The following is a 14,645-nucleotide window of genomic DNA, read 5'->3' as shown; positions in this document are numbered from 1 at the left end:
ATAGTTGGTGCAGTGATACAGGATCATGGTTGCCGTGGAATCCGATTACAATTTGTTGGTTCGTCACGGCTTGACCCGCTCCATTTGCGCCACAGAGTCTCTTCTAGACCCTCCCGCCTAGTGCCTCTGATCGGAAGCTTTCCCGGATCGGTATCAGTTCCAGTGTCCCAGCTAATTGCTTGGTTTTCCAAGCTTTGACGCCGGTCTTGGGTGATGAGGCTCACGACAGGCAAAAAACACTCACCTATGAAAGACACAAGTGTATCTACATCTTGTCTCACACTGTAATACTACTAGCAATCAAGGGTCCAATACCCTGTGTTACAGCCACAACGACACGACAAATGGACGGGATATCCCTGGTAATCATCTGACAAGGCTTGCGGGGCTCGACCGGCAAACCCTTCAATTTAGTCAACGCGTCTGTCCACTTTAGGGTAGAAACGGTCGATCATCCATCCGATTCCAAGGCTAGTCGATCTCTGTCCGTGAAAACGGCATTCAGGTTAGGATACTTGCCTATCAAGCTGCAGCCAGCCTGATAACCAGCATATGACGAACATTCCAATTAGCCTGTGATTCTAGGCAAATTGCCTGAGCAGTGGTACTTGAGAGCATCAAACGTCCCTACGGGACAGAGTAGGAGAGAAGTGTGATGATTTTGCTAGTGTGGAGATCTTTCGGTGAATTACCGCTGTTTGGTATGATACAGTATTTCCTATATATAGTTGGGCAACAGCTACGTATTGGAGCTTATCTAATCTCATACTCACTGCCTTAACCACAAGATGTCGTCGTCAGTCTTCGACAATATTCCGATGGAGATGGGCAATCACCCAGATTGTCGGTGTCAACTTGCTTCTTTCTTCAGGTCTCGTGAATTGGAATTTCGATCCCTTTAATCTCCTTTGAGCGGGGAACCACTGGTATGACAATGGGTCTCCTTACAGCGTGCTGTTTCGGACTTGGCAGGTATAAGCATTACGAGCATCATCTATCGGCTGTACAACCTCCCACGCAAGTGTCAACTGACAAGTCCAACGGGCACCCCATATGACTAGAGAGCTGGGCAGGATATGCTTATCTTGACTTGCAAGTCACGAGCCAGAAGACATATGGGCTTCTTCATATGCTCACTTTGAAATCTACGCAATCCACCTGACAGAAAGAAGATAACCACCCCGAATTATGCAATATAGACGGCACATATGACTATCTACAGCCTAGTAGCTGCCAATGAGTTGTTGTTGATGATGATGATGATGTTGACCATGGTGAGTTTGCACAGCTCTGTCCAGGGAATCACCCACGCGGACAACAAAAACCCATCCCATGAAGGATGGGATCGCCAGATCGTCCTGTCTAGTTTGGGCCCTAAAGTCCTGGATTACCCGATAAAGCACAACCCCGGGTCTTGTCAGTGGTTAGCGGGTAAGACGTGATATGTAGGGTGAGTGCGTGAGAAGGAGGGGTAAACGGACATTAAATGGCGCTGATTTCTGCGAGCCTATGAATGATGGCTGCATTAGGAGGGTAAGGTCAAAATGAACACGTAGTCCACCCCCGGCTTACGAGGCCGGCGTTCAGCAACCATCAGTCCATAAGTGCTTTAGAGCCGGAAACTTAAGGGCTGTATTGTAGATGATCGGATTGTTGCTAGGCGATGGGGTATTACAGCTAGCCTACATGGGCAGATTGGTTGACATAGTTTACTCCATTGATCTGTTGGGAAAGTCAAGTGAAGATTTGCTTTTGTTGCTTGTGAGCGTGTCAAGGGAAAGACCAGCACTAACTACATGAAGACGGGCGTAAGTTGCCTTACGCTGACAGGAGGCTTAGATCCCAGCAGCCTGTGTGTCGAAGAAAGGAATACTAGCTGTTCGGAAGCAACTAGTGGCTGATATTGGCCCCCATATCAATGCCTCGAGCCGGTGTCGGTGCCAGGAAGCAAGCTTACTCTTGAATGATGTGGCTGAAGAGCCAGGTGTCAATTTATGCCCGTAATAGTCCTGTTTTCATGGACACGGTGATTTGAGAATCCAAGCAACTTCAACCTTTCCACCTAGAGAAGAGGTCCAATTGGTCCCTTTAGCATCCACGATCTCCGTGGCTGGTCTCAACCTCCAGATCGCCCCAAAAATCGGTCGAGCGAAAGGGTATCTGGGTAGCCAACCAGCCAACCGGAAGACAGCGCAGTGAAGGGTACGTCATGTACCGTATGATAAATGTCAGTAAGGAACCGCCTGTATCTGACATGGTATGTATGGTACCGTGACAGGAAAGGGGTATTTTATAGAATGCCTGAGGCACACACAGCCGGATTGGCTGGAGGTTGGCCGCCTTGCTGCCTTAGCGGGATTCCCTCTCGACGATCCGTTTCCAACCTTTCGTCGTTTCGTCTTTTTCCCGCCTCGTCTATCCAGACCCAAAAGTCTACCAAACCTCATTCATTTTTCCCTTCTCTTTCCTCCCACTCCCCTCCCCGCCACCCTCTCTTACTCACCCTCTCCCATATCCAATCCGATTCATTCTGACTTTCCTTTTCTCAACCTAGTCCTTACCTCTACCGACTTTCTATCCCCTCTTGTCATTCCTTTTCCCGTTCGCTTCCTGGGTGCTACCTCCCCTCCCTTTCCTTTCCCACTCTCACCACCCCTTCTTCTCCCCTCTCCTCCCCCCCCAACTCTTCTATTTCCCCGACGCTGTCTTCGTCCTCAATTATCGCCTGGTCCAAGTCCTTGGCTCCTCCCTGCCAAGCTGACTCGGACCTGGGTGTTAGGCTCCCTCGTCCATGCCACGTTCATCGGCCACGGCTAGGAAGAGTCATAGCAATCGGCATGAGAATGGTCTCGTCGGTCCCGGAAAGAAAGTGAACAAGCAAAAGTCCAATGGAAATTTGAATGGGAACACCAACGGCGCCTCTGCCCCGAATTCTGGTCCCTCCACTCAAGTCGACTGGCCCGCATCTCGCTCTTCCAGCGATTCAGCCTTAACCTCATCGGCAACCACGGCAAGCAAGGTCAACGGCTCGGCGGACACCTCGAAGGCGGATGGCAACGGGCGCGGCTTGCTGAATGGGTATGCTAAGGGTAACGCGGACATGTCTTATGGCCAGACGAATGGCGCCGTGCCCCAGAATGGCGGACTTGCCGGGCAGGCGTCGCGGCGAACGGAGAAGCCGGCGACCGGTTCCAAGAAGTCGGGCTCTATCAATCCCCTCCAGCTCGCATCGACGATCCTCAAGTCCTGCCCGATGTACGACACGATCGCCATTCTGATCTTCCTTTTGCAGCTGCCGCCTATGGTTCTCACTCTGGTTCAGTTCCTCTTTGCTTCCTTGACGTTCATGCCTCCTAGCGGTGCATCGTCTGGCTCCTTGACCTCCAATTTCGACATCTTTCAGGGTCCCGCCGGAACGCCTTCTCTTGGCACAATGATCGCCATGGATGGATTCTGCTTACTCTTCTGGGGCCTTTTCATGTGGACATGGGCGCAGAACTTTGCGCTCGATCTAGCTCACGTTCAAGTTGCCATCACGCTAGGTGGAGGAGGGTCGGGAAAGAATGGAGGGGTCAATGCCCTCTGCGTTGGCATTGTTCTCGTATTACATCTTATCCGCAGTAAAGGTATACAGGATTTTGTTATAGGTCATCTGCTCTCCGCCAAAATCGTCTCGCCTGATTTCTTATCGCAATATTCGCATCTCATGCCCCCCGAGTTTCGCCGCACGGAACCGCAAAGCTCCCCAAGTTGGATGCGCAGTCTCCTTGCCGTTCACATCTTGGCTCAAGCAGGCACCGCTATGGCAAGAAGATCGATGGCGAAAAACCGGTCACCGGCTCCCCCTCGCAACGGCAAGCGCGTTGATACCGAAGCCTCTGCCGGGTCGCAGACACAAATTGATTCTGCGTTCGAGTCCGGGGCTAGCGTATCTTCCTACATCGGTGCCGACGGTCAACTCGTTACGCCAGCAACTCATAAGGATGGCAGAGATAGACTCATGTCGGCAAAGAAACGCAGAAGGCAAGCCAATCAGGTCCGGAGCCGTCAACCGTTCTGGGCTGCACTCGCGAGCACGAAGGTGACGGTGATGAGGGAATACGAGCATTCTAGGGCCCTCAACAAAACCGGCAGGGGGCTTATGATGACAGAGGAGGATCTTCAGGGCATTTCGTTGGATGATGGACTTGTTTGGATAACCGAAGTCGATAGCTCTACTATCAAATTTGCCGCGGGTGACTTTTCCTCCGTCGATGATCCCGCGCTTGCCGGAGTCTGTGAAACTGCTCGTCTGGGAAATGACGAAACGGAACCTTTCTACGTCTGTGTTAACGGCGCCTTGTGGGCAACGGCAACGATTACCAAGGTGCAGGATGCTCCGAAGGGGTCCAACACGGTACACTGGCGGGGCGAGGTCTCGGGACTTGCTCCTAACTGTGCCTACACTTGCTCCTTCGTGCGGAGCGATACTGATGAAGAGATCTGTGTCATGAGCGTCAAGACACCTGCTGCAACTGACGCGGAACAAGGTAAGGGAATACCTCGTTTGGCCTTCGGTTCATTCGAAACAGTTGGCTCACATTGGCCACCAGCAGTCTCTTCGATCCCAACTCCTCCGCAACCGTCTTATCGTCCGTCATCACCGACCACTACGCTCAAGAATTCGATCGTTAACGCCGAGGTCAAACTGAATGAGAAACGCGCCCGGTTGAGGAAAGCCAAAAACGACCACAAACTTGTCATCTCCAAAATCAGGAAGGAACTGGATAACTACAACCATCGTCTGCAGAGTGGTACCGATGAGAACCGACAGAAGCAGCGCTCGTTACAACTTGAGAGAAACATTAAGCAAACCGAGGAAATCACCGCCGCTCTTGAAAGCCAACTCGACAATTTGGAGAACATTCCTGAGGAAGAACTCGAAGAATGGTCGACCCAGAAATCCAAGTACGAACAGGAGTTGGAACAACTCAACTTGGCTAAGGAAGAGCTCGTTTCTGCTCGGGCCGCTGTTGCTCGCGAAGTGTCGTCGTTGGAGTCGGAGCTGAACTCGGCCATCCAGAGAAAGGAACGTCTTCAAGGCCGCCGTACCAGGGTCAATGAGCAATACGAGCGGATTGTCTCTGCCAACGCCCAGGGCTTGAATGAGCGAGAGCGTCGTGCTGCGGAACAGTTCGCTCGGGAGCAGGACCAGGCGAAGTTGGAGGCCAATTTCCACGAGCAGTTTGCGAGCATCAGCCAGTCCGTACAGGAATACCAGGTGCGCACCAACCAATTGTGGCAGCAAGCTGCTGCTATTGAGCAAGCCATCCAGCAGCAGCAACAGCAGATGCTTTTGGATTCTGCCCCGCTTACTCCCGAAGGTAACCTGCCTGGCACAAACCCTCTGACTGAGGCACCTGGCATGTCTTTGGGAGCATTGACAACGACTGCGCCCAGCACTCGATCTCTCCTGGGACTTAGCTTCCCGTCGCTGAAGTCTAGTCCGCTGCAGCATGCCTCGTCCCCTGTTGGTGCTGCTTCGTCTCATCCAACTAGTCCGACACAGCCACCTTCCTACTTGCAACACTTCCCGACTTCTCCGCTTGGCAATACCGGCAACTACTTCGATACGGATTTTACCTACCGTGACCGGTCTTTTTCCAACCGATCTGCGCACAGCAGTCTCTACGGTGCTGATTTCTTGGACTCGAATCGTCGGGGTCCCTTCCAACTTGACCTGTCTGATACGGTCATTGAGAAGCGGATGGATTCGGGCTCCGAGGGAGTGACTCCAAACCCGATCATGAGACCCATTTCCACCCCTTTCCAGCGGGCCGATAGTCGTGGTAGCGGAAGTGGAGGCGGAAGTAGCGGTGCAAGCGGTAGTGGAAGTGGCAGTCCCAGCTCGACGGGTGGTAAGGGCAACTAGGCGAGGTGAAGGGACAAGTCTGTGGGTTCCCCCCACGAGCTCCATTTGGCTTGTTCCCGGTTGCGTTATGGTTCCAATTCCTGCTTGGTCGTATTCATCTTCAGACGTGATGCTCAAGGTTGCATGGTGGTTTACCTGCTTCGGGGTTCCTTGGCCCAGACGATTCGATGGTCACCGTGCGTCTTTCGTCTTGGTATTCCATCGCCTGTGAACAAAGAAATCTTGTGTCATATGTAGAGCCTATTCATAATTTGCCGAAAAGCCTGTTTCTGCACATGTCGTGGTTCCAGTGTAGATGTTCCTTATATGGATTCGTAGATGACATAACTCACCGGTTGCTCAAACTAGTATCTAACAGCGCCTAAGTTGTGTTGTCACCGGTAGACACTCTGAATGCTCCGTATATATATGTCTGAGCGTCAACGTAGTCCTTGACTCAATAAGTGTCATATGATAGATATCATCGCACATGAATGGTAGACAACGACCCGGACAAATCCCACAGTCCCACAGCGCACCTTCAAGCCCGTCGCCGACTGGTCAGAACAGACAGACAGGATAAGGAGAAACCCTCCAAGTAAGCAGAACACCACTGAATCATTCAAACCGCAAAAAAAAGCAGTAGTAGACGATAGACGTCTAAAGCAAAAAGAAGATACGCGACACCTCTGGGATTCGAACCCAGGAGGGCGAACCCACAGGCTAATTAACTTATACAGGAATGTAATAGCAGGCCTGCGCCTTAACCACTCGGCCAAAGTGTCCGATTGGTAGATTCGTTCGTTAGATAGCAATATGATACACAAAGTGCTCCTATCCTTTCGGGCATACTCTATGACATATTAAGTCGAAAGACAACTTCCATGGATACCTATATAAAACCCCTTCTATAGCAAAAGCATATTAGGCTGAATTTAAAGTGTACTCTCAACCCTTCCTTCAATCACTCTATCTAGTTCCTTTCTACAAGAGAAACAAAAAGATAACACATAAGCATACATAGCCTACGAAGGAGGCAGACATTTGCCACACAAAAAGAGATACGCGACACCTCTGGGACTCGAACCCAGGCGGGCGAACCCACAGGCTAAACAGCTAGTACGGTAAGGTAGTAGCAGGCCTGCGCCTTAACCACTCGGCCAAAGTGTCTGATTGGTAGATGCTCTTCCTAGTTATTTGTATGATCAAATGAAAGGCAATGTAACCCTACATTCAGGTATTAAATCTATTATATATAGATCTGGAAGTATACTTGTACAGATATAGCTATGAAAAGCTCATCCTTAGAGCATCAGTAGATGCCATCAGTTCAACGGTTGTGGGAGTTTAGTAAGCTCCAAGAGCAGGCAGATGCTACTCTGTGCTATGCCAAAAACTATACAAACAACACTTTCCAGCTCCCTTCTAGATTATTGACAAAAAAGATAACAAACTTATGGTACATATTATCAAAGCAGACACTTTTTCTACACAAAAAAGAAAGCGACACCTCTGGGATTCGAACCCAGGAGGGCGAACCCACAGGCTAATTAACTTATACAGGAATGTAATAGCAGGCCTGCGCCTTAACCACTCGGCCAAAGTGTCTGATTGGATGGTGGCGAGATCTTCAGTAGTGATTCTCTATCCTGAAGGTAAATAAGTGCATGACGTGAGCGATAGTGGGAATGGGACTGATTCTGCAATCACTGGAAGGGAGTAGCTAGTTACTCTTGGCTTATATTAACCTCTTGCATATATCCACATGTGTTGGAGCTAACTGCACATATATGTACATGATGACCTTAGCAGGGATGGTTGAGTGTATGCGGGATGCATGTGCCATGGTACTCTCCTCCTGAAGTACAACAAACCCACATAAATAGGCAGTTATCGGCCTACCAGGTGGAATTATCCACTGAACTATTCAGTGCTCTTCGCACACGTTTTGCAAGAGAGATGGAGATATAAAACGTGCCATTCATATATTCTGAAAACTACTAGATAACGGTCACTTACTTGAACATCCCAGGGGAAGATCAGTTCAAGTTCATCCACAATTAGTTTGCTCGCTCCGCTCGTACAGCTCCAAGTCACTTCAAGGAAGTAGTTGATCAGATCTGGACACTTTGGCCGAGTGGTTAAGGCGCAGGCCTGCTACTACCTTACCGTACTAGCTGTTTAGCCTGTGGGTTCGCCCGCCTGGGTTCGAGTCCCAGAGGTGTCGTGTACTTTTTCTTTTTGCTCCATTCCTTTATGGAAGGCATAACTTACGGTGACTTTTGTTTTTGCAATGTTCCCATGGTATTTCGTTCCTATGGTATGGGAAGGTGGCCGCATTTAGCATGGCTATACGAGAGAATGAAGACTGAGATCTATGATGAATTAATGTATGTACATATAATGGAGATATTGCTGGCGAGATTCCGACGAAACCCAGGATATCAGGTATGGATAATATACAGAGGTAACTCCTCGAGAAGCTACCTTCACTCTAACAGTATGGTGTGTATGGCCCGTATCTAGAGCATTGGATAATTTATGGGGAGAGATGCTTGAGTCTCACGAATTCCGGATGCCGTCTTTCATATCTCGTGGCCCATTTCCCAGAAGTGGGTATTGGCGTACGTGAGGCAAAGGTCTCCAGCCTTAGTTTCCGAGTCAAGGCTCAACAACTCCCCTGAAAGTGCCTGAACAACAGTTCCCACGACGATCGTATGGTCCTGGACCTGTATACTCTGTGGATGGAGCTGACACTCCAATACGAAGGGAAAGTCCTCCGATCCTGTAGACGTAGCATCCTGCTTCCTCCGCAACAGCGGAAGAGGCCTGCCGGAAGTTTCATTACCAGAAAGGGAATGTTCGTGCGCAACGAACTCATATTCACTCTTCCCCTCCAAGAGGGACAAATTGTGGTTGCCCTTGGAGAAGTCCCGCGCAAGGGTAGCGGTTGCCTGTCGAGGAGCCAGGAGGTGCACAAGGAAGCGCTTGGACGATTGGAGTGCGCTAAGCGTCTCGGAGGGCCGGCGCACGTTAAACGATATGACGGGTTCCGGACTGAGTGTAACGGTGTTGAAGGAGGAGACGGTCATTCCGCGGAAGGCCTTATCTGCCGGGCCATAGGGATCAGTGGCCGTGATGATGGCGACAGGGTAAGGGACTCGTCTCATCAAGAGACGGACTTGATCGGATAAGGAGGCGACATCATTATTTGCATGCCGAGCCCCTTTCGAGTCAGATTGAGGGTTCCTAGCGGCTGCGGCGACTTTGGTGACCGTTCGGGATTGCAGTTGACCGAACCGGAGAGCTGGTCCGATAGATGGTACATATTGCCCTTTACATGAAAACAATTGATTAGCAAATGCAATTTGCAGGCATGGAAAACCGCGCAGCTAACCTGTGAACTGGCCCACCGTCCGACAGGCCGCAAGTATAGATCTAGAATAAGGAAGCATTATAATCCCGCGGCGGACGGAGCTCGCAGCTCACGGAAAGACGGGCAGAAGAACAGAGGAGAGGAAAGCAACAGAAAGACTCTCGGAGCCCTCCAAATTCATCATGAAGACGCAGACAGAAATCCCTCGGCGGTTCAATAGGCAACCATGCTAGCCACCAGACCGTAGCACGTTAATCGGTGGTTCAAACAGAGTCGAGTTGAAACACCGCGACAAGAAAAAGAGCAACCCACGGGATGCTGACATAATCCCCGTCGTTCCGCCCCGAATAATTTGTCTTTGGCCAGAGACAGACTGGAAGATCACCGCAGCGTCGCAGTCTCCAGTCCAATTCTCCCACCCAGGCCGGTATATTAAATCACTTCGCGGACGTCCTCTCACTTCCTAATTTCTCTCCCGGCCGCGGAAAAAAACCATGTCCCTCAGCACTCCCCTCCGCCGCACCGCGGCCACCACCTCCCGTGTCCAGACCTCCACCACCTTCATCTGCTCGCAATGCCGACATGCTACTCTCCTTCGTCGTCCTAGACGCCCTTACCAATTCACCCAGCTGATTACCCTGACCGACGGCAGCACCTTCACCCACCGTACCTCTTCTCCTCTTCCCGTTTACCGCTCGACTCGTGACACGCGCAACACTCTGCTCTGGAACCCGACTTCAAGCAAGCTCAAGAGCGTCGAGGATGATGAGGCTGGTCGATTGGCGGCTTTCAGAGCTAAGTTCGGTCGCAGCTGGGATGTGAACACGCCTCTGGAGGACTCTTCGAAGACGACGGACAAGTCGGCACAAAGTAAGGAGGCAGCTGCTGCGGAGGCCGCTGCCGCTGCTGAGGAAGAGGACGACAACCTGCTGGATTTGATCAGTTCGTTTGGTCAGGAGGAGCAGGAGGCTTCTCAGAAGAAGAAGAAGGACTGATTGGTGGGATTGGATCGTGCTAGGGTGTATGTATGATGGGTAGTGAGGGCGATTTATGGACTATTTCCCGTTTTTATTTCGATGTTGTTGTTATACGATACAGATCTTGTTCGGCTTTATGTACAGTACATCATACCATTTGAATGGAGTTTCAGCATCGGTGGTTCAAGACTTCTCTTTATCTGAGTGTAGCCATTGCGGTGTCTATGAGTTGTTGTGGATAAACGAGGTTGAAGCGATTACTATACTACATTGGAGGAGCCATTGATATCAGGGCGCTGCTATAGTGATCCATCCCATTGAATACGTATGAACGACTCGCCGTAAGAAAATGAACAAACGTGCGCCGCTCCTCTCAGTAAGCAGGCAAAGTGATAATTAACGTTGGGTAATACCGCAAAGCGGAGGGTGGAGGGGACATCAACAAGTCGTCGCTTTTCTTTTGTACAGTCAGACTGGTAAAAGAACCGCCTATGCCTCCTCTGCTGGAGTAGCTTCGGCGGTGTCCTCGACCGCAGGGGGTGCAGAAGCATCGCTCACTCCCGCGGTGCCGTAGAGAGGGTTTCCTTCTTCACCCGCATCCAGCTGCAAGAGGAATGTTTCCCAAAGCTCAATCAACTGCGAGATCTCTGTTAGCAAACATTTGTGACGATTGGAATACCAGGCATGTAGCTGCTCACCTCCTTTTGCGCTTCCACTGCACTCTCCAAGAAGGTCTCAACGCCAGATTTGAAATCCTCCACCTTCTCCTTCTCGAATCGTTGGAGCTCATTTCGCATAAGTCGACCCATATCCTCGAAGAGGAGTCGTGCCTGATGAACCTTCCTCTCGGCATCGGCCACATCGGCATTGACTTGGGTCAGACGATCCTGCTGCGTCTTACCCTGTCTGAGAAGCTTCTCTTGGGTATGTTTGCGTTTCTGCATTTCCGCTTCCGCCGCGTGCCAGCTGTGGAAAGCCTTCTGGCGCTGAGAGAAGGCCGTCTTCACACTTCCAATCAAACGAAGATACTCGTCGATTGTGATTCCCAGGGTGAGAACATCCTGTTGAGCTTGGCGTTCGTATAGCTCCCTTATCCGTAGTTGTAGGTCGGAAAGACCGTCCAGAGGGGTAGAAAGTGCAGGAGACAGCTCGACAGCTGCTAATGCATGGAGGGAAGCCGAAAAGTCGCCAGCAGCCTCGGCCAGCCCCTTGCGCTGCGCCACCACTGTGTCAACCGACTTCATCAATGCCTTGAGTTGATTCTCTAGGGCGTCCAGGTAGATCTTGCGGTCATGAAACCACTGGAGTTGTCAGCACTGCTACCCGCTCGCACTTGTAGACAAACTTACATCATCATGCTCGACGAACTTTCCACCGCCACCGACGCTAATGCCAAAGGAACTGAACATGCCCTTGTTCTGGCCAAGGTCCGGTTCCCTGTTTTCCTTGTTCTTCACGTCCATGGTAAAGGTTTCGCTCTCGAGGAAGATCTTAAGATCGCCGTCATGCTGGAGAATAGGGTGCGCCGCAATCTTGTTCAGCATCCGCTCAAGGGCAGCCCTCCTAGACTCGACGAAGTTCGTATCGAAACGGCCCACCGCTTGCTTCTCTGGAGGAGGGGGGACAACAACACCGGGGTTATTGTTGTGCATCGAATTATAGAGCCAAAGGAAATCACGGTATCTGCGGCTGACAGTAAACTCCGGTTGTCGGTAGGCTTTGGAGGTCGTCTATATATAGCATGAGCGGAGTCCTACGGCATCCCACCGAAATGACATACCTTGGTTCTCACTTGGTACACAATATGACTGCTGGTGAGATCTCCGACCTTGTGCGGATCGCCGACAGTGATATCGAAGGTCGGGTTCGCAGCTTTCTCCACGCTAATACTGGGTTCGGATTGCCGTTTCGCCCCTTCTGCGTCACTCGGGGGTTGCACCGGCGGAGGCCCTCGGAACCCTGCACCATCCTCTTCCAGATTCACGGAATCCGCCAAGCCAGTTCCTGTGGACGCTTGGGAGGCAGATGATGTGGGACGAACATTGCGCCCTGAGAAGACCTCCTTCTGCGGCGGGGCAGGTGCCTGCTCAAGTGGACTAGTTTCCGCCTTGTCTCCGAGCGGACCAAGAGGATCAAACGAGTCATCCACCGCCTCTAGTTTCGTCGCTTGCGCATTGATCCTTCGGGTGCCTCGTGGGCCTCGTCGTACAGGGGAACGGGGGGCACTGGGGCTAGCTTGTTGTGTCGATTGATCGGGGGCTGAGGAGTGTCGTCATCGGGTTAGAAAGCTCGGATAAGAGGTACAGGGATGCAAGATGCTCATTTAGGAACATACACGTTTCTTCTACTTCGGATCGGGATGCTTGATGGGTGGTGGTCGATTGTGAAGGCACGTCTGCATACCTGCGTTAGACGAAGCACGATGCGATTGTATCCGTGACTGCCTGGTTGCTTACCGCCCCACGGGGAGTCGCCAGCGTCGAGATCCATGACAGACGTTGGTATCAAACTGGGATAGGTTGGAAATCAAGAGGTATCGATTAAGGATAGAAATTAGCAGGAGAAATTGAAAGACAGCGTGAGGGGTTGGGGAGTGGCCGCAGTCGGGGGAGTTGGAGGGAGCGACCAGGTTGCCGTAGTCCGATGATCCGCGCCGTTGTCCAACTACGGATTAGGGTTCCCCCGCCAAGCTCGATGGAGGACCTTCAGGCTGACCTTCATTCGAACTTGCAACTCTTCCCATTGTTTAACTAAAAAGACGTCCTTCCTGCCTATGCAAACACGTCTGAGATTCTGTTCAATGCTTACAGTCCGGTGAACTTGAGCACTTGGCGAAGAACACACTGGCCTGGTGGATGAATTCCCATCCCAAGCCAGTACATTCCCCAAGATATATACTAGGCACTCAAATTCCCCGTCCCCATTTTTTACAAAGAAGTACTGGACTATAGTATTTCACGTGAATCAGTTGTTTATTTCATATGTATCGTCATCATAGCCGTGCGGCCCAAGACAGAAGACCTCCAACTGCTGGACTACAAAGAATTGAGCATTTCAGCGAACAATTCCTTCAAACTACGTTTCTTTCACCCACGGAAGGCCAAGCTTGTGCATCTCAACAGCAAGCTGGAACAGGTAGTCTAGACTCTCGCACTGAGTCTTGGCTTTGACGACGTCGTCTCCCCACACATAACTATACACACACATGAGCCCGCCGTCACTCGAAAAAGTTAAGAGTTAGAGTATGAAACTTACATTCCGTGTCTCCGCACAAGGACAGCATAGGTGTCAGGGTACTCCTCCATCGCCTTCTCCAAGCTTCCCGTGAGGTCTTCCTCAAACGCGGTGTTATCAATGATCGGGATACGAAGAGTATCGTAGAATCCCATCATGCCCTTGCCCTTGCCACGGGGAATACCCTTAATCTGTTCAATGTTGCTAATTTCGAAGCAGGCGTTCGGGCCCTTCTCGCGCTCAACCAGGAGGGTCACCAGGACCGCCCACTGAGAATGAGTGTGAATGCAGCAGCCAGCCCCGCGCTCAAATGCGGCAAGGAACAGTGGCGTGCATGCCGAGGGCTTCAGGTCGAGCGGCTTGCGAATATATTTGCGGTCGGACGGAGGATACTTGGGCGTAGGGAATTCCAAGACAAAGATGTTGTCGGATTTCATCATCTCCTTCTGCACGCCAGAAGGAGCAATGAATATATGGTTATCGCGACGAATGGAAGTCTAATGCATTATAAATAGTGATCAATTAGCGATTATTCATGATCGTCCTGGAGGTGCAACAGTGCTTACCCCGCCACCAGTACCAGTGACCCAGCCCCAATTGTAGAACCGGCGACAGAGATCAGGGATCAAGTTGGCGGGATGCTCGGGGTCAGACGACTGGACCAAATGGTCATTGTTCTCTTTTTGGATTTCCTGGGCCATGGCGATGGATATTGCGCGTGGTTGTAAGATCGATTAGATAGGCACAGACAGCTCGGGGCGATCGGCTTTAGGGTGATTGTCACGTATTCTCAAGCACTAATCCTGCAGTAGATCTTCTCTAAATTTGAAGATAGGAGAAATAGATCTATATATTGAAAATACAGCGACAGTGCCTTGGACGTCGTACAGGTGAGGCAAGAGGAGGTTTGACAAAAAAATAAAAAACTGTCAGGCGGCGGGGAGGGGAAAGCAGAAGCAAATCACCTCACTAACGCCTTTGGGTGGATTAAGGTAGCGGGGGGAGTGTGTTCGCGCCATCGCCGACCATTGGTGGACAAGCAACGGAAGAGGAAGTAATCTATCTAAACAGCGTGAGTCTGTGTAAATCACAATCCCCAGGGAAAGGAATGACCGGATCTTTTATGTGGTCATTTGCAATGGGCCACAAGGTCCTTACTTGAGTTACT

The 14,645-nt window shown here is 51.0% G+C and overlaps 6 protein-coding genes and 4 non-coding genes across 10 annotated transcripts; 4 read left to right on the top strand and 6 right to left on the bottom strand.

The window, feature by feature from the left end:
- The first annotated feature begins 1,230 nt into the window (after positions 1 to 1,230).
- Positions 1,231 to 1,469, top strand: BDQ94DRAFT_137252 (uncharacterized protein). Its single transcript, XM_026765028.1, has one exon. The coding sequence runs from the start codon at positions 1,251 to 1,253 to the stop codon at positions 1,440 to 1,442; it is 192 nt and encodes a 63-aa protein (XP_026630018.1). The 5' UTR covers positions 1,231 to 1,250; the 3' UTR covers positions 1,443 to 1,469.
- A 951-nt stretch (positions 1,470 to 2,420) lies between these two features.
- On the top strand, positions 2,421 to 6,261 carry BDQ94DRAFT_137250 (putative ubiquitination network signaling protein). The gene is made up of 2 exons (XM_026765027.1): positions 2,421 to 4,529; positions 4,593 to 6,261. The coding sequence occupies exons 1-2, from the start codon at positions 2,792 to 2,794 to the stop codon at positions 5,909 to 5,911; spliced, it is 3,057 nt and encodes a 1,018-aa protein (XP_026630017.1). The 5' UTR covers positions 2,421 to 2,791; the 3' UTR covers positions 5,912 to 6,261.
- A 310-nt stretch (positions 6,262 to 6,571) lies between these two features.
- Positions 6,572 to 6,675, bottom strand: BDQ94DRAFT_t48. Its single transcript has one exon. It is a non-coding gene; the product is annotated as a tRNA-Ser (tRNA).
- Positions 6,676 to 6,956: 281 nt separating this feature from the next.
- BDQ94DRAFT_t47 lies at positions 6,957 to 7,060 on the bottom strand. The gene has a single exon. It is a non-coding gene; the product is annotated as a tRNA-Ser (tRNA).
- A 334-nt stretch (positions 7,061 to 7,394) lies between these two features.
- BDQ94DRAFT_t46 lies at positions 7,395 to 7,498 on the bottom strand. The gene has a single exon. It is a non-coding gene; the product is annotated as a tRNA-Ser (tRNA).
- Positions 7,499 to 8,013: 515 nt separating this feature from the next.
- On the top strand, positions 8,014 to 8,117 carry BDQ94DRAFT_t55. Its single transcript has one exon. It is a non-coding gene; the product is annotated as a tRNA-Ser (tRNA).
- Positions 8,118 to 8,265: 148 nt separating this feature from the next.
- Positions 8,266 to 9,513, bottom strand: BDQ94DRAFT_137249 (flavin reductase family protein). The gene is made up of 2 exons (XM_026765026.1): positions 9,288 to 9,513; positions 8,266 to 9,224 (listed from the first exon to the last, which is right to left on the bottom strand). Exons 1-2 carry the CDS (start codon positions 9,343 to 9,345, stop codon positions 8,476 to 8,478), a joined length of 807 nt encoding a protein of 268 aa, XP_026630016.1. The 5' UTR covers positions 9,346 to 9,513; the 3' UTR covers positions 8,266 to 8,475.
- A 134-nt stretch (positions 9,514 to 9,647) lies between these two features.
- Positions 9,648 to 10,496, top strand: BDQ94DRAFT_104433 (mitochondrial 54S ribosomal protein bL31m). Its single transcript, XM_026763412.1, has one exon. It carries the CDS (start codon positions 9,761 to 9,763, stop codon positions 10,259 to 10,261), a length of 501 nt encoding a protein of 166 aa, XP_026630015.1. The 5' UTR covers positions 9,648 to 9,760; the 3' UTR covers positions 10,262 to 10,496.
- On the bottom strand, positions 10,497 to 12,837 carry BDQ94DRAFT_104432 (sorting nexin 1). The gene is made up of 6 exons (XM_026763411.1): positions 12,700 to 12,837; positions 12,579 to 12,638; positions 12,024 to 12,502; positions 11,593 to 11,973; positions 10,942 to 11,544; positions 10,497 to 10,879 (listed from the first exon to the last, which is right to left on the bottom strand). Exons 1-6 carry the CDS (start codon positions 12,731 to 12,733, stop codon positions 10,733 to 10,735), a joined length of 1,704 nt encoding a protein of 567 aa, XP_026630014.1. The 5' UTR covers positions 12,734 to 12,837; the 3' UTR covers positions 10,497 to 10,732.
- A 351-nt stretch (positions 12,838 to 13,188) lies between these two features.
- Positions 13,189 to 14,408, bottom strand: mde1 (methylthioribulose 1-phosphate dehydratase MDE1). Its single transcript, XM_026763410.1, has 3 exons — positions 14,044 to 14,408; positions 13,499 to 13,974; positions 13,189 to 13,436 (listed from the first exon to the last, which is right to left on the bottom strand). Exons 1-3 carry the CDS (start codon positions 14,176 to 14,178, stop codon positions 13,319 to 13,321), a joined length of 729 nt encoding a protein of 242 aa, XP_026630013.1. The 5' UTR covers positions 14,179 to 14,408; the 3' UTR covers positions 13,189 to 13,318.
- Positions 14,409 to 14,645: the final 237 nt, after the last annotated feature.

This window comes from Aspergillus welwitschiae (assembly GCF_003344945.1).
Source record: "Aspergillus welwitschiae strain CBS 139.54b unplaced genomic scaffold BDQ94scaffold_5, whole genome shotgun sequence".
Taxonomy (NCBI): domain Eukaryota; kingdom Fungi; phylum Ascomycota; class Eurotiomycetes; order Eurotiales; family Aspergillaceae; genus Aspergillus; species Aspergillus welwitschiae.
The sequence above is the reverse complement of the archived record's forward strand: the minus strand, read 5'-3'. Positions and strand labels throughout refer to the sequence as shown.

Bases quoted from the DNA above. Each gene is read 5' to 3' on its own strand.
- BDQ94DRAFT_137252 (XM_026765028.1), top strand. From the start codon at position 1,251: ATGATGATGATGATGTTGACCATGGTGAGTTTGCACAGCTCTGTCCAG.
- BDQ94DRAFT_137250 (XM_026765027.1), top strand. From the start codon at position 2,792: ATGCCACGTTCATCGGCCACGGCTAGGAAGAGTCATAGCAATCGGCAT. The intron at 4,530-4,592 runs GTAAGGGAATAC...ATTGGCCACCAG, and splicing joins TGCAACTGACGCGGAACAAG to CAGTCTCTTCGATCCCAACT.
- BDQ94DRAFT_137249 (XM_026765026.1), bottom strand. From the start codon at position 9,345: ATGCTTCCTTATTCTAGATCTATACTTGCGGCCTGTCGGACGGTGGGC. The intron at 9,225-9,287 runs GTTAGCTGCGCG...TTTCATGTAAAG, and splicing joins GACGGTGGGCCAGTTCACAG to GGCAATATGTACCATCTATC.
- BDQ94DRAFT_104433 (XM_026763412.1), top strand. From the start codon at position 9,761: ATGTCCCTCAGCACTCCCCTCCGCCGCACCGCGGCCACCACCTCCCGT.
- BDQ94DRAFT_104432 (XM_026763411.1), bottom strand. From the start codon at position 12,733: ATGGATCTCGACGCTGGCGACTCCCCGTGGGGCG. The intron at 12,503-12,578 runs GTATGTTCCTAA...GACACTCCTCAG, and splicing joins ATCCGAAGTAGAAGAAACGT to CCCCCGATCAATCGACACAA. The intron at 11,545-11,592 runs GTAAGTTTGTCT...TGACAACTCCAG, and splicing joins AGTTCGTCGAGCATGATGAT to TGGTTTCATGACCGCAAGAT.
- mde1 (XM_026763410.1), bottom strand. From the start codon at position 14,178: ATGGCCCAGGAAATCCAAAAAGAGAACAATGACCATTTGGTCCAGTCG. The intron at 13,975-14,043 runs GTAAGCACTGTT...ATAATGCATTAG, and splicing joins TCACTGGTACTGGTGGCGGG to ACTTCCATTCGTCGCGATAA. The intron at 13,437-13,498 runs GTAAGTTTCATA...GTGTGTGTATAG, and splicing joins CTTGTGCGGAGACACGGAAT to TTATGTGTGGGGAGACGACG.